The sequence below is a fragment of the Oreochromis niloticus genome, linkage group LG3 (genome assembly GCF_001858045.2).
Source record: "Oreochromis niloticus isolate F11D_XX linkage group LG3, O_niloticus_UMD_NMBU, whole genome shotgun sequence".
In the NCBI taxonomy this organism is placed as follows: domain Eukaryota; kingdom Metazoa; phylum Chordata; class Actinopteri; order Cichliformes; family Cichlidae; genus Oreochromis; species Oreochromis niloticus.
The window spans coordinates 3,122,708-3,137,374 of NC_031967.2; the positions used below are offsets into that span (position 1 = coordinate 3,122,708).

The window sequence follows — 14,667 nt, forward strand, 5'->3', positions numbered from 1 at the left end:
AACTACTCCCACACTCACTAAAGAGAGGAGAGATGGAGTGACAAGAGGAGAGAAAGAAAGAAAGCAGCAAATCAACCTGAGAGGACAGAAGCACCGTGACAAACTCAGGGTTTTGCATCTTGCCCGAGGATACTTTGGCATGCAGACTGCAGCATCAGAGATAAAACCACCAACTGTCCAGTTAACAGACAAGTTTAACAATTGTGCTCCAGTGATGTGAAAAGACTAAATTCTAATAGGGTCCAGTTTGTTCATGGAAACAGGAGTTTTCTTCACACACTAAGGTTAATTATGGAGTTACAAATCTGCAGTTTTTTTTAAATAATAATGCTTCAACAAAGTATTCAGCAAACTCTGTAAATACATATGCACATGTTATATTTTTGCTTTTTATTTTTCATCACTCTGTAAGAAGTTTTTCACTTTGTCGCTATGGGATGTTGTCTGTGGAATTTTGAGGTGAACAATAAATTTATTCCATTTTGGATGTAACATGTGGAACAAGTGACACGAACAAGTTCACTGTAATAATTATTTGATTCCTGCTGAATTTGTAAGTTTGCTCACTAAAAAAGAAATAAATAGTATTTAATTATTGTGGTAGTTTCATTTTAATGGTAAGAAAATAAATATTTACCAAAATCCGGAAAATAAAAAACACATTGTATAACAGTTGATTTGTATGTGTGGCGGGCTGTGGTCTGTGGTGCAGCTGCAGGGTGGTGGTGCAGGGAGCTCAGGGGCAACGCTAAAGGAGGTCGGCTGACACAGCTGATACTGAATGCAGGGTGAGGATGATGATGGTGCTGGATCAGCCCAAAACTACACAGCAGGCGTTTGTTAATGATTCTGTTAAAGGCAGTCACCAAGAACACCACTGCTAACACTATGTCCTGTTCAAGAGGGGACACGTACAGGCGCTACTTCAGTTTGCCAGTAAACATCTAAATAATTCAGAGAAGCTTGAGAGAAAGTGATGCGGTCAGATGAAAGCAAAGTTTAGCGCTTTGGCATCGACTCAACTCGCCACGTTTGGGGAACAGAAATGCTGCACGTGACCCAAAGAACACCATCCTGTTTTCTGTTAAGGATACAAGATAAGTTCACCGCACAGAGACCAGTGGGTGGGACTGTTTATCGGGAAATCTTGGATGAGATAAGAACACTTTATTATTCCCTAAGGAAGTTATGTGGTTACAGTTGCTCAGAATAAGAACAATAACAGACTGAAATAAATTAAATAGTCAAATATATTACAAAGTTAAAATATAATAGAAAACTCTAATATATACAAATAGCTCAGTTATAAATATCCAGAATATTACAGAGATTAAATATGTATGATTGACATTTTCCTCTAAACGTGCAAAGCGTGCAACTCTTGCACTGCGTACTGTTGATTAGATTGAGGATTGATGTGAATTCCTACCTCCTTGCCTCAGCCACAGCACTGAAGATGGGTCTTCCAGCATGACCACCAAGACAGCAAAGGAGTGGATAAAAAATAAGCACATGAAGGTCATAGAGTGGCCTAGCCAGTCTCCAGACCTCAGCCCTATAGAGAAATCTGTGAAGAGAGCTCAACCTTCCAATTGCCAAGTGGCAGCCAGGAAACCTCTCCATTAATTAGAGGCTGTTCATTCATAAGTGAGCAGACTCACAAATTCAGCAGGGGAGTCATTTTGTATTTTCTCTACTTAATATAACCAGTAGAGTTACATCAGTGTTGGTGCATCACAGCTATAAAAACTTTCATTTATAGAGAACGGCGCTTGGTTATCCTTGGTTGGAATAATGACACAGTGACTCAGCACTGTTGCTTCATAGCTTAAGCCTTGCATGTTCTTCCTGTGTCTGCACGGCTTCTCTCCGGGTACTTTGGCTTCTCCAACAGTCCAAAGCAAAATAAAAAATAACCTAAATAATAATAAACAAACATTTAAAGTAAGAAAACGCTTTCTATACTGTTCCGATGTTGTGCCCGAGTCTGCCAAACGAGTTTTGAAAACGATAGCAGAAATTACAGATATTTGTTTAAAACTCCAGGGAGTAAAAATAAACAGATTTAAGAAATATAACCACCCAACTAAAGTACAGGTACCTGAAAATTCTACTTAATTATAGCAACAAAGTACAGTTATGAGCAAAATAATAAATCTAACATTAATAATGTGTTTAAGTCCTGATTTTAGCAGAAAGGATGATACAACATGGGAACAAGTCATGACTCGGTGTAGCAGAGTAATGGCCAACCAACAGACTAAACAGCCATGCATGCTGTAACTGGGTGTAACTGACTCGTTCAGTGAAAGAGGAAACGGGTGTCAATTATGGCCCTTATTTAAGGAAGGAAGGCAGCAGATGTTGTACCTGCTGCTTTTAGCCCTGCTGAGTAAAATGGGTCGTTCCAGACGTTGCACAGAGGGAGAAAGAACTTTGATTAAAAGGTTGATTGGAGAGAACTGCAGAAAATAATTGGCTGCTCAGCTAAAAAGATCTCAAACGCTTTGAAATGGGGGGACCCCGAAAAACGTGGGAGAAAAAGGAACACTGCTATCCGCCTGGATCATAGAATAACAAGAATGGCAGCATCCAGTGATCAGCTCCAGAGCGACCAAAGATCTCTTTAGCTGTGAGTACTTCAACAAGCAGAAGACGCCTATGTGAAGCCAGAAACCCTCATGAAGTACCACTGCTGAGAAAAAGACATGTATTGAAAAGTTTGCCAAAGAACACATTGACCGACTAAAGAGAAGTGGTGCAATATTCTGTAGAGCAGGATTGTTCTTATTGGGTGTAAAGGCCGCAGACAGTTTGTGAGACGACCCCCAACCACAAACCTGAACACAAGCCACAGTACACCGTGAAGGCTGTTAGACATGGAGGTGCAAGCATAATGGTTTGTGGTTGTGTGGGACCCATTTATCTCATAACAGGCACCAGGGACCAGTTTCAGTACCTAAAAATTCTGGAAGTGGTCATGTTGCATTATGCTGAGGAAAAAATGACCTTAAAACGGGCATTTCAGCACAACGACCCCAAACACACCAGCAAGCGCGCAACATCCTGGTTGCAGACCAAAAAGATTGATGTCATGAAGTGGCCAGCCCGATCCCCGGACCTCAATCTGATAGAGAATTTGTAGAGAGACCTCAAAAATTCTGTTTTTGATGCAAAACCAAAGAAGATCTGTGGAGCGTAGTCCAGGTGTCAAATGTTAGAGGACTCCCTGCTACACAGATGAAAAGCAGTGATCAGAAATAATGGTTATACAACTAAATATTAGTTCAGTGCTTAAAGGAAAAGCTAAATCCTCATTTCATTTTCAGTTCATACTGAAAATATTCCAGTTTGCACATGAAAATGCAGACACTATTATTTTGAACAACCTAATATTCTTTGTTTTCATAGTCAGTTAAAAAAAAAGAAACGTGTTCATGTTTTCATTTGTGATTGAATGTGCACGGCTCCCAGTGCCTCTGTCTATACGGAAATAAATAATATATAATCTTCTGTTTTAAACACACTGCTATTATGCACGTAACTGTATTTGTACTTTGTTACTTCTCAAGTCTGCAAGGAAGATAATGATACGTTTAAATTTTCTCTCATCTTCAGTTGATCTTTTATTACCAGATGACCAGGAGCTGCTGGATGTCTGTCATGTTTTTGTCTTCTTTACATTAACAGAGTCCGTTTGGCTCGACTGCACTGACAGACCAGAAACTATCACACTGGAAGGTAAACACTCACCTTCTTCAGAAGCGAGAGGAACCAATGCAAACGATGGTGTTTCTGACTAAATCAGGTCATGGTGGTGCTCAGTGGCAGCTCCACCCAGAAAAGTCATATACCTTCTCTTACCCCGAGCAGGAGGCCACGGGAAAAACAACATACCAGACTTGCTGGCCCTCCTTTATTCTACTTGATGCAGTTTTTCTTCATAGAAAAGTTAAAAGAAAAAAAAGTGTCTGTTGAGAGGGTAGCATGTAGCATCATAGCTAATACACCAGTAGTGATCTACTGTGGGAGGCAGCACAGATATGACCTCTGACCCGTCTCCTACCATCAGCAACAAGTAAATATTTATTCAGCCTATGAAAAACAGTCATTTACAACATAAGCCATCGTGCTCCAGCATTGTCCTCAGCAGGTCTTCACTCTGAGATTATTGAGCTCAATCGACACCAACACAAGCTAAACAAGAGTTTCAGGAAAAGATCAAACAGTGGAAAAAACAAAATGATGGAAAAATGTGCCAACTTCAAAGATTTATTTAGGAAAGATCACAGTTCCCTCTCTGCTCCACACACAACTCATGATTGTGTCCATTTTCCAATGAAAGTGCAGCAGACACGTCAGTACTGTGATCCAAACGTTCTCTTCCTGTCACGCAGCACATCCAGCTGCTTTTTACAGGGACCAAAACTGAGTTTGAGTAAACAAATAGATTTGTTACAAGAATAACAGATTAATTAAAAAAAATGAAGCAGTAATTAAATATTGGCAGAATGATCATTTAATGACTGCAGATTTCCCACCAGCATGGCTGTGCTGAGGCTAAACAGGCCCAGCAGTAACTGTGGAGACGTGTAAGCAGCCAGAGGCCCACCAAACTTTCACGTGTTACATTTCATGGTCTTATTTACAGATGCTGACATTGAGATATTAACTAGCTGTTTATTTAGGATGTTGAGAATCTCTCTGGGCCTTATCTGTATGTTCATACATGTGAGTGTCAGCTTAGCCCCCAGTTGCCTCTTTACTGACAACATCCCCTAAAAACTCAGCAGCCTAATCAGAGCAACATGTGCCTGGAAGAGTCTGCAGCAGTCAGACTAATGTTAGCTCATACAGTCTGTCACACACACACACACACGCACACACACACACACACACACACACACACACACACACTATAGAGGCAGGTGAAGGGAGTAATGTGAACATGTCCAGCGACGCACAGGTTTGCCCACCCTGCCGATGACGGGCAGTTTGTGTGCATAGGTACGTGGTGGAATAGCAGAAACAGGCGGAGTTGTTGCAAACATTGTCTGGAAAGGGCGGCGGCCTTGACAACGCTGGCCCATTTGCCGCCCACCAATGAGAAAGGAGAATGCAGGAGGTGTGGTCTGAGGTGAGGTGAAGCGAGCTTTGGGGAACACTTCACGGGACAGACCAGCTGAACGCTGGCGTGAACATGATGAGGAGGATCTGGAGCGCTGCATAGACGAGGCACGAGGCAGAGACCTGGGTAGACACAAAAATAAATATAAACACAAACACACACACAGACACACAAAGGTAGACAGGTGCTCCTCTGGTTGCTTTACCTAACTGACCCTGGGCCTGAAAGACTCGGCGGAGGTGGATCAGTTCGCGGACTCCCGTCCTGTCTGGGGCTGATGTTGAGGTTGGCGGTGAGCTGTGGCATCTTCCGGGTGGTGTCAAGGTTGGAGGCGGGGCCAGGAGGTTCCTTCCTGGAGTCACCAAGCTGGGATGGAGTGCAGGGCGAGTGGGTGCCAAAGCCTGTTCCTGTGCTAAAGCGGACAGCCAGGCTGTCGCCGAAGAACGAGTAAAGCTCACAGTACATGGCGGGGAGAGGGACGGGGGTCCACTCCTCCCAGTGACAGCCGGCCCCACCCACTTGGAGGTGGCTGGCAATTCCAAGTGCAGCTTCTGACAGAGGCTCTGGAGGTGGGCTGAGTCCCGGAGAGTTCACCCTGTAGCTCACAGCTCCCACCACAGAACCCGGATGAGCACCGGACTGTCCCTCTGCTGACTGAGACAGAGACAGCGCCTTCATCTTTAGCAGGCGCTCCACTGCCACCTGCAGGAATATGAGAGGAAGTGGCGACTTAGGTGGGACAAGATGAACTCAAATTATGATTTAATTAGTTTTTAATCACAAGCATCATTAGGCATAATGTCAAGTTTGAGCTCATCCTTTTAGTTACCCTCAGCACAAATTTGGGGTTCAACATTTTCATTAAATCAACATTAACCACTCATTACACAGAGCTTAGAAGGTCTTGAAGTGTATAGAACAATCCCTGATCCAGGGCCAGTTAACCTGACCTGCAGGTGTGTGGACTGTGGGAGGAAGCTGCAGAGGAAACTGTTACAGAGGAAACTGTACACAGAAAGAGCCGAGCTGAGGTTTAAACCAGGAAGCTTCCTGCTGTGAGGCAACATTGCTAACCACTCAATTTATTTTTGGCAATCAATAATTAGTTATTTTATGGCTCCTAGAATTAAGTTTGTATATTGTCACAAGCCATTTTATTAGGTACACCTTGCTAGTACCAGGTTGGCCCCACTTTTGCCTTAATTCTCCACAACAGAGATTCAAAAAGGTGCTGGAAACAATCTGGTGATTGTCTCATTGTCGTGTTCAAGAAACCAGTCCAAGCTTTGTGAGGTACAATAAAGCACTGTGGGACTTTACATTTCAGACGGGCAAGCAGCTGCTGCTCAATCAACCAGACATAGTTGACAAAGAACAAAAGATGGCAGTTGCGGCACATGTGGCAACTCCAGCTCACAGCAACATCAGAACGAGCACAAAGAGGAACAGCTGGAGCAGATGTGGAAGTTGACTCCAGTGGTAAAAGGAACATTAGGACCTTCAGACCAACCAATCAAGCTTAACCTCATTCTTTTTTTTAAAGTAATTTTCTACGCTTAAATACTTCATTAAGTTGACTAATGACAGTTCATCAGTGTCTGAAATCACCCAAAGCAGCAGCAGTACTGACCAGGATGGCTCCGTAGACCTTGTGTCCGTCAGCTTTCACCTGGGCGTTGGACACAGAGTAATCATCTAACACAGCCTGGAGGTTGGCCCAGTACGCAGGAAGGTGTGGAAAGAGGACGCGCTCAACAGCCTGCCAGCAGAAACAGGTGAACACAGAGAGTGGAGCATTTACAACACAGGAGGGTAGCAGTGGAGCACTCAACAGCAATAAAAAAATTTATCCTACAGATAAAACATGCAGGTTTGCAAACATAGCAAATATTTCACAGCTAAATAATCAAGAAGTGAGATTTTTCATTTAGAGAATGATTTGCTTGAATATACTGACTGAATATGGGCCAAATCTAATCTATAAATGTAAAACATTTACAAATGTAGAAGCTGTGACCATACCTTCCATCCCAAAGCATGAAGGCCAACAACAGCTCCATAGTGGGAGCACAGTGGTCTCACTGGGTCAGACAGAACCTTCTGGAGAGAAAGCAAGATCTGGTGGTAGAGACCACTGACCAGATCCCCATGAGTCCTGGAGAAGAAACACCAGAAAAGAAGAGCGACTGTTGGATTTCCATTTTAAGGCAGAAGCCGAGTGAATGTTAATGTTGCCCTTAGCAACAGTCTGCTAACATTAGTCAGACTTGTAACATTGTAGCAACACAGGTTCTTTGTGAAATGATGCTCCATATTTACTGTAAAACAGGCTAACACTACACTGTTTTGAATTCTGAACATTGATGTTAAATCCTGATTGGCTAACAATTTTAGTCCGAGTTCACCTAAACATCCACGGAAACTCTGCTCACCAAAAGATGTGGCTGAGGAGCAGGGCAGCGTAGTCCCTGAGAGTCCAGTGGTCGTTGAGTGGGTTGATGGAGGCTGCCAGTGGCTCTAGGATGCAGTACATGACACTGGAGACCAGGCTGCGTACATATGAGCCCAGGTACAGGTAGGGATTCTGGACCAGGCTCTTCACCATGTGCATTAGTCTGTTAAGCTGCTCCAGGTCGTGGCTTACCGACTTTACCTGGAAGACAAACCGAATCCATGCTCAGACTTCGATCAGCTGAAACACTGGTCAACAGGTTCTGCAGGAACTCTACATCCTAACTGACGACATAATCAGAACCTTCAACGCCGTTCAAGCCGAGGTCACGTAGGTTACCATGTAGAGTTAAAAGCGGTTCCAGTTATGGGGCGAGTTATGAGATAGGTCTGATTCATGTGTCATGCTACAATATTTTCTCTTACTAAACACACCAAGCATTCCTAACAAATCCCCTCGCTTGAGGTACTAAAACTGGTGATGAGAAAAATAAATGCTGGAATTGTTCAACCCTTAAACTTACTCCACTGATGACATAAACAAAGTACGGAAGCAGGGCTGCAATCTTGGAGTTAGACTGGAGGTCCAGCAGAGCCACCTGAAACACACACAAAGGTGGTTTAGCCTGTTCACAACATAAAGTCTGCTCTGTCTGTAGCAGCTTACCTTCATGAGATGCGGGTCCTCTCCTAAGATGGCCCTTGTGATCTGCTGGTAGTACTTCAGCAGGTCATCTGACAGAGACTGTACTGCAGTAGGAACTGAGACAGTTTAACACAGTCAGACAAACACTGAGGTTTTCTAACAGGATTACAATGATGCTCTCAGTGAAAGGTGGAGCTCAGTTTTTAGAGTATTAGCCATTTATTCTATCTACAGGTGCAAGTACGACGACTGTGGGTTAGGTTATGCCTGCTGTGTGAGTCTCACCTGTACCCTGAGGTTCCAGGTTACCTTTACCATCCAGGTATGACACGTTGACTGCCAGCAAACATGAAACATAATTAGTAAACTTGTCACATGAATATGACAGAGCGTAGAGAACACTACAGGATGAGCCTGCGTGTCGAACGTAGCAGTGTAGCGTACCTCGCACCATGGTCTCAGCACAGCCTTTGGGGATGTTGGTAGCCAGAGCCAGCTCGACCAGATTGACGTCCCGATCCTCAACAAAGAAGAGCTCGCCTTCTTTCACCGAACGGAAAGGCAGAGCATCCTGGGCTCCATAGCCGCAGATGGCCTGGTAAAGAACAGAGACAGAAACATGAACACAGGAGTTACTGTGACATCAGACATGCTATCACCTGAGGGAGGTCGGATATGGAAATTACAAGCTACCTCCACGTTGCTCCAGCGCAGAGCTCTGTTGAAGTCCTCCACCGTCAGCTTCCTCCTCTTGGCATGTCTCATAAACTGAGAGCTGCTCTGTTGGGGCCACAGCAAACCATTATCATTGTCTACACTTACGCAAACTTCTCCCATTTTTCTATAAAGTCAGAACATGATCCATGCAGCCAGGCATCACTGACCTGCGTTGCCTCCCTGAGTCGGTAACACACGTCCTCGGCCAGCAGAGCCGCCACATCGTCACCAAGCTCCACACCTGCGCCCTCCGCCATCAGTCTGACAGACTCCCGGGAAACCTCGGCGAACCGGCGCTCCTCCCGGTCCGCCATGTTCGCCGAAATCAGTCAAACTGACAAGAAAGATCACGTTACCGTCATGCCTTCTCTACATCTCACAGCAAAACATCGCGTTTGGCGGTGAAGCTTTACGGAACTTCATGTGTCCTCAGGTTCACACTACAAGGTTAGCTAAACATACATGTGTGCATCCCAAAACGTTTCCTCGTCTATAAACATCTTCACTGTTTAACGTCACGTACTAGGATACAACGTTTTTCAGCTGTGGCCCTGGTTTCTCCGAACCGCCGCACTCATTCAGCATGCTAACAAAGTGAACTGGTTTTATTCAGTGAGCTGGAAGAAACCACCGCACTTTAAAAAGAACTACAGTAACAAACCTATTACACTACAGTGATGAATAAAATGACCGCTGTGTCTTTATAAAACTGTGTCACATCAAATACATGTCAACTAACCGAACGGGGTTACTCCGAGTTAGCTAGCTAAAATACCATGATGCTAAAAGCTAGCCTCAGAAGGACGACAGAAAATACGCCACCAGGCCTTCAAAGTATCATGTAACGTTAGACTTTACCTTCTAAACTGGAACAAAGGGGGACTGGAGGTCTTTAGCGTCTGAAATAAAGTTCACACCAGGGTTGCTGTCCGATACACTAGCCGCTCCATAACATCAAGCTAGCAATCATGACCAAGACATCCGCTGTACCTTTCAAAATAAGGCAGCGACGTCCAGTTTACTCGGTCACAGAATCCCGCCCTGATGAAACACCTCAGAGGTGCAATTTAACTGAAGCCTAAAAACAACTTAATGTATACAGCATCGAGCTACCTTTACCCTCCCAGGTCTACCTGTTGACACTCTGTGTACCAGGAGGTGAAGGCCACTGATTGGTCGCCGAGTATCAGTAGACGGGATTGGTTGGTTGAAGTTCATCCACAGACAGGTGTCTCTTTAAAAGACTTTGTTTTTAGATACTGAGGTATAGTATAAACATTTCAACATCACCTCCACGTTAAACTAACCCAGACATACACCAGCCAGATCTGATCATAGGCCAACTTTCCGTTTCATCCCAAAACTCTTGTCTTTGGTCACATGACCAAGGTCCCAGCTAGCCATCCCATTCTTCTTTATTGGGAGGAAAGCCTCCGAGTTTTAAGACCCAGTTTCCACCCTCTTGTTTCAGCAGCAGCTGAAAGACTGACAAATGCCAGCCTTGCTTGTGCTTGAAAAGGCAGCTACTGGACTTCTGTCAGTCACCCCACAACTTTAATCCAGCCCAGCCAAACACACAAACACAGCAGTTGGTAAAAAAAAGAAACATGGTTTATTTACAGTGCTTTGGGCAGACATATAGCCATGTACAATTAAAAATATTACACATATAGCTGCACCTGTAAGATTCTCTTTCCAGAGCTACTCCAGACTGATCCATGACTGAACAGTCATGTTTGCCAAGGCCTGCTTGGGCCTTCTGAAACAAGCTCAAGTCAAATAGAACATGTATACAAAAAACCTTGGGATAAAGTGGGGCTAATTACATAAAAGAGAAAAAAAAAAAAGAAGAAAAAAAGGTCTTCAGCAGCAATTCTGATTGAATGAGTTTAGAGCATCCTGTTGGCCCAGATCTCCTGGCCCTTTGTGCTCTCCAGCTTCTGCAGGTGGAGGGCCAGTGGCAGGAGCAGATCATTTAAGTGCTGACTGGAGAAGGTGAAAGCATTGTGTGCTGGTGCTTCTGGGGTGGTGGGTGGAGGAGATGAGGCTGAAGAGTCTGATGCAGAAGGTAAACGTGAAGCGCATGTGGACAGCAACCCTTTGTGTTGACTGGAGGGTTTTATCCTGTCAGGGAGGCCGTGCTGGAAGTGACAGCGGGTTCCGTACAGGCAGAAACCAAAGGCGCTGAAGGTGCGGCACAGAGCCCCTCGAGGTTTCCACCCCTTGGTCTTTTGATGGCGCTGGGGGTTTTGCACAAGTGAGGTCTTTTCACCAACATTGGCCAAATCGTGACGGCCATCTTCATCTTTACCCTCCACATGCAGGAAGTTACAGCGGGTTCCAAAGGGACAAATCCCGAAGGCACGGAAGGTGCGGCATGGGACGTTCCTGCGACGACGGAGGTTGGGGCGCTGCTCTGTGGGACTGTGGACAAACAGGCAACGGTTGCCATAGTAGCAGTAGCCACCTGTGTGGTAGCTGCGACACAACTCCGTCTTGTACTTTGGATGGTGGGAGGGAACATGGAGTTCGTGGAGGCCGTGGGCAAACTGGCAGCGCTCGGCATACTTGCAGAAACCATCATCTGAGTAACTGGTGCAGAGCTCCGTCTTGTAGCGGGTTGAACAGACCCAGGGGATCAGGGGTGGTGAGGACTCTGTCACAGGGAGCAGGGCTTCGGCCAACGATACGGTGCTTCCACCACAGTCACCGTCAGATTCCTCCACAGACTGCATGCTGTCCAGTAGCTCAGGTGAAGGCAGAAGCAAGTCTTCGCTACTGGTCTGAAAATAAAGAAGTCAGCGTTTCAAACATTTATCAGTTCTGTCTAGTCTTTGATGTTTTTCAATGTATAGCACCAAATCACAAGACACCTCAAGGTGCTTGATATTGTAAAGCAATTTCAACCTCTGCTTAAAATTATGGGATTTAATGTCTAAAAACAGATAGTCTATAAATATCTATATAACATGTACTGTACTCAGTCCAGCAACATGAATTGACAACAGAATACAAACTACCCACATATAGTGAGAAATATTCACATGTCCCTTAATGCATTTGAATGTTTTGCCCTATACAATGTAGCGCGTTCTCCACTGAAATGACAGCAGTTAAATGCAAGTGACAAATGTCATCACAACATGGTCAGCATACATGAAGTCTTTCAAAAGTGACCACGGGACACGGACCAGATGAACTGAATAACCAGCTTTGATAGGGAGCTGGTCAGCTCTGTGCCTTTGCTGTTCCAGTTTAAAAAAGAGAAGAATACACTTCCACTTGCATAATTACAACCAGACGCACACTAAACTCAAACGTAGCAGATATGTCTGCAGACAAACCAGAGACATTTTCTTTAGGACAGCGCGTACAGCATCCTCAACACATTTGTTTTGCAATCTGAGCAGAGTCATGCTTTAAAGCTGCACACTGAAACCCATGCGTTAAGACACATGAGGGGTACTTCCTAAAGTCTGACCTGCATAGACTGATCTGACCGTCCTCAGTCAGGCTGGTTACCGCGATTGCTGCAGAAGCACCTACTGTGAAGCAAATAAGCTCACAGTAACTTATCGGCAGTATGAAATTGTCAAGTATATCAGCAGTCTATCAGTAGAATTCAGCTAAGGAGGCACAATTATTTTTTATAAAAACTTAGATCTGTGGCTAAGTTAGTCCTATCAGCAGGATCCCAGGACACTGCACAAAAAGTAACCAAGGTCATGGATCAGCACGCACTGCAACCACTTGTTTGAAAAATCAAAGTAGTTTCACAAGATCCCCACAGAACCAACTATTCTCACCATGCGCACTCTGATATAAGAATCGACGGTTCACAGACCTTCAGGAACAACCGTAAACCCCCGATCCTGATAACTACGCACACACGCGCTTCACTTCTCGGAATGATTCAGTTGCTATAATAAGGAGCAGCTACATGTGGAGGTGCTAAAAGGTGCGGCTGATGTGCTGCGGTTACCTTAAACATGGCTGCAAATGTAAACTGTAAACAGAGCTGCGTGTAAGGCTGTGGGAGGTGAGAAACTGCGTCTGACGAACAGAAACCAATGAAACCTGCACTGTTAGAAAGGCCAGGAGCCTCCACACGCCTGCCGTGTCCCTGGGTCACCAGCACCGAAACACGCGCCGTGCGGCTGTCATTTAAACCTCCGCTCACCTCCCGCCTCTCAGCACAAACGCTTCTCAGGTGCGCTCGGCTCTACGTCACAGTGACGTCTGCAGGGAGCGCTTTGCTGTGGGCCAGTCCGGTTGGTAACCGTGGATCCAAAAGTAGGCTACAGCGAATTTAAGTAGGGCCACAAGTGGCCGCGGGCCGCGAGTTTGACACCCCTGATTTACATCATAATACAACGTTTTGCGTTCATGCAGCAACAACGAAACAGGAAGTCGTTTTTATTCCACCAGTGTGATGTTCAGAGTTCAGCTGTCCATTTAATAAACTGTTGTGAAAAATCTTAATTTTATCAGCAGGTTATTGCATGAAGTGGAAAATGCAGTTACAGTTAACCTCTCTGCTCCACTTTATGTTGCTGTTTTCAACTATGGTCCATTACTATGGATGAAAGGGATGGTCCATTGTATCCTATGATAAAGGAGCAATAAAGGAAGCATTAAAGCGCCTTTCCTTAGTATTTGGAGTATTTGAACACCTCTTATTACAGATGCCACACAAATACTTGTGGGTCATGTCCTCAGTTAGGAATCTTTCTACGCATAACAGGTTATTGGAAAACAGCCCGTGAACCGGCTCCTAAAGACGAGAGCCTGATCTCTGTTACGGGTCTGAACAGTTCTTTTCCATTAAAGCCATCTGAAGGTCAGTGTACAAAGTCTTTCCACTCAGAGTCTAACTAAGCACCTTTGGACATTTCCTTGGGTGCTGACAAATTCTCTAATGTTTCTGGTAAAACTAGTGAAATATTTCATGTGGCCGAGCTGATCTGAGTGAAAACACTGCAGAAAATCTAGAACTCTGGCACTGGGAGTATTCGTTTTATGTGATGGTTCTGGTGTCAGGCTGCTGCAGGTTTTCCTGCTCCATGCCCTCCAAACAAGGCTCTCATTATTTCCCTGTGATGCTGAAACTAATACTTGAAAAAAGTAAAAGTTGTGCAGGCTTCAAGTACATCACAGAAACCTCCAGAAATCCTCTGATGACACGGCCATTATTGGAAGCGTGGAGATGGGAAGGGAAGAGGAGTACAGAGATTGGTCGCGTCGTGAGATGGTGTGAGGTGAACCACCTGCAGCTGACTGTGGCCAAAACAAAGGAGCTGGTGGTGGACTTTGGCAGAAACAGATCCCGACCGTCCCCTGTCTGCATTGGTGGGACTGATGTTGAAATAGTCACATCATACACGTATCTGGGATTTCATCAGGATCACAAGCTGGAGTGGTCTGCCTACAAAAAGGGTCTGAGCCGGTTTTACTTTCTATGAAGGCTCAGATCCTTCAATGTCTGCAGCAGCTGCTCTATATGTTCTATTAAGTTGTAGCAAGCAACATCATCTTTGCTGTGGCGTGCTGAGGTGCAGGCATCAAAGCAAAGGACGCAAACAGACTGAAGAAACTCCTCAGGAACGTCGAGTCTGTTGTTGGCATGAAGCTCGCCACCCTGGAGGAAGTGATCAGTGACAGAATGCTGGTAATCATGGACAATGACTCCCATCCCCTCCATAACACACTGCACAATCTGAATTTA

General features: G+C 44.9%; 2 protein-coding genes across 4 annotated transcripts; both read right to left on the reverse strand.

Annotated features, from left to right (window-relative positions):
• Positions 1 to 4,256: 4,256 nt before the first annotated feature.
• taf6l (TAF6-like RNA polymerase II, p300/CBP-associated factor (PCAF)-associated factor) lies at positions 4,257 to 10,069 on the reverse strand. Of its 2 annotated transcripts, none has more exons than XM_005463402.2 (12): positions 9,801 to 10,069; positions 9,110 to 9,276; positions 8,919 to 9,005; positions 8,670 to 8,820; positions 8,511 to 8,561; positions 8,247 to 8,341; positions 8,104 to 8,178; positions 7,561 to 7,781; positions 7,151 to 7,283; positions 6,759 to 6,887; positions 5,343 to 5,830; positions 4,257 to 5,250 (listed from the first exon to the last, which is right to left on the reverse strand). In XM_005463402.2, exons 2-12 carry the CDS (start codon positions 9,254 to 9,256, stop codon positions 4,917 to 4,919), a joined length of 1,911 nt encoding a protein of 636 aa, XP_005463459.1. In that variant the 5' UTR covers positions 9,257 to 9,276; positions 9,801 to 10,069; the 3' UTR covers positions 4,257 to 4,916. The 2 variants fall into 2 exon arrangements, with proteins under 2 accessions (XP_005463459.1, XP_005463458.1); XM_005463401.2 differs by having other exon boundaries at positions 5,334 to 5,830.
• A 467-nt stretch (positions 10,070 to 10,536) lies between these two features.
• cth1 (cysteine three histidine 1) lies at positions 10,537 to 13,229 on the reverse strand. 2 transcript variants are annotated; one of them, XM_005463400.4, is made up of 2 exons: positions 13,123 to 13,229; positions 10,537 to 11,725 (listed from the first exon to the last, which is right to left on the reverse strand). In XM_005463400.4, the coding sequence occupies exon 2, from the start codon at positions 11,675 to 11,677 to the stop codon at positions 10,832 to 10,834; it is 846 nt and encodes a 281-aa protein (XP_005463457.1). In that variant the 5' UTR covers positions 11,678 to 11,725; positions 13,123 to 13,229; the 3' UTR covers positions 10,537 to 10,831. The 2 variants fall into 2 exon arrangements, with proteins under 2 accessions (XP_005463457.1, XP_003458454.1); XM_003458406.4 differs by lacking the exon at positions 13,123 to 13,229 and adding an exon at positions 12,925 to 13,116.
• Between the last annotated feature and the right edge of the window lie 1,438 nt (positions 13,230 to 14,667).

Excerpts from the sequence above, each read along its gene's own strand:
- taf6l (XM_005463401.2), bottom strand. The coding sequence starts at position 9,256 with ATGGCGGACCGGGAGGAGCGCCGGTTCGCCGAGGTTTCCCGGGAGTCT. Across the intron at positions 7,782-8,103 it reads TTGTTTATGTCATCAGTGGA|GTAAAGTCGGTAAGCCACGA; the intron begins GTAAGTTTAAGG and ends TTTGTCTTCCAG. Across the intron at positions 5,831-6,758 it reads AGGTCTACGGAGCCATCCTG|GTGGCAGTGGAGCGCCTGCT; the intron begins GTCAGTACTGCT and ends ATATTCCTGCAG.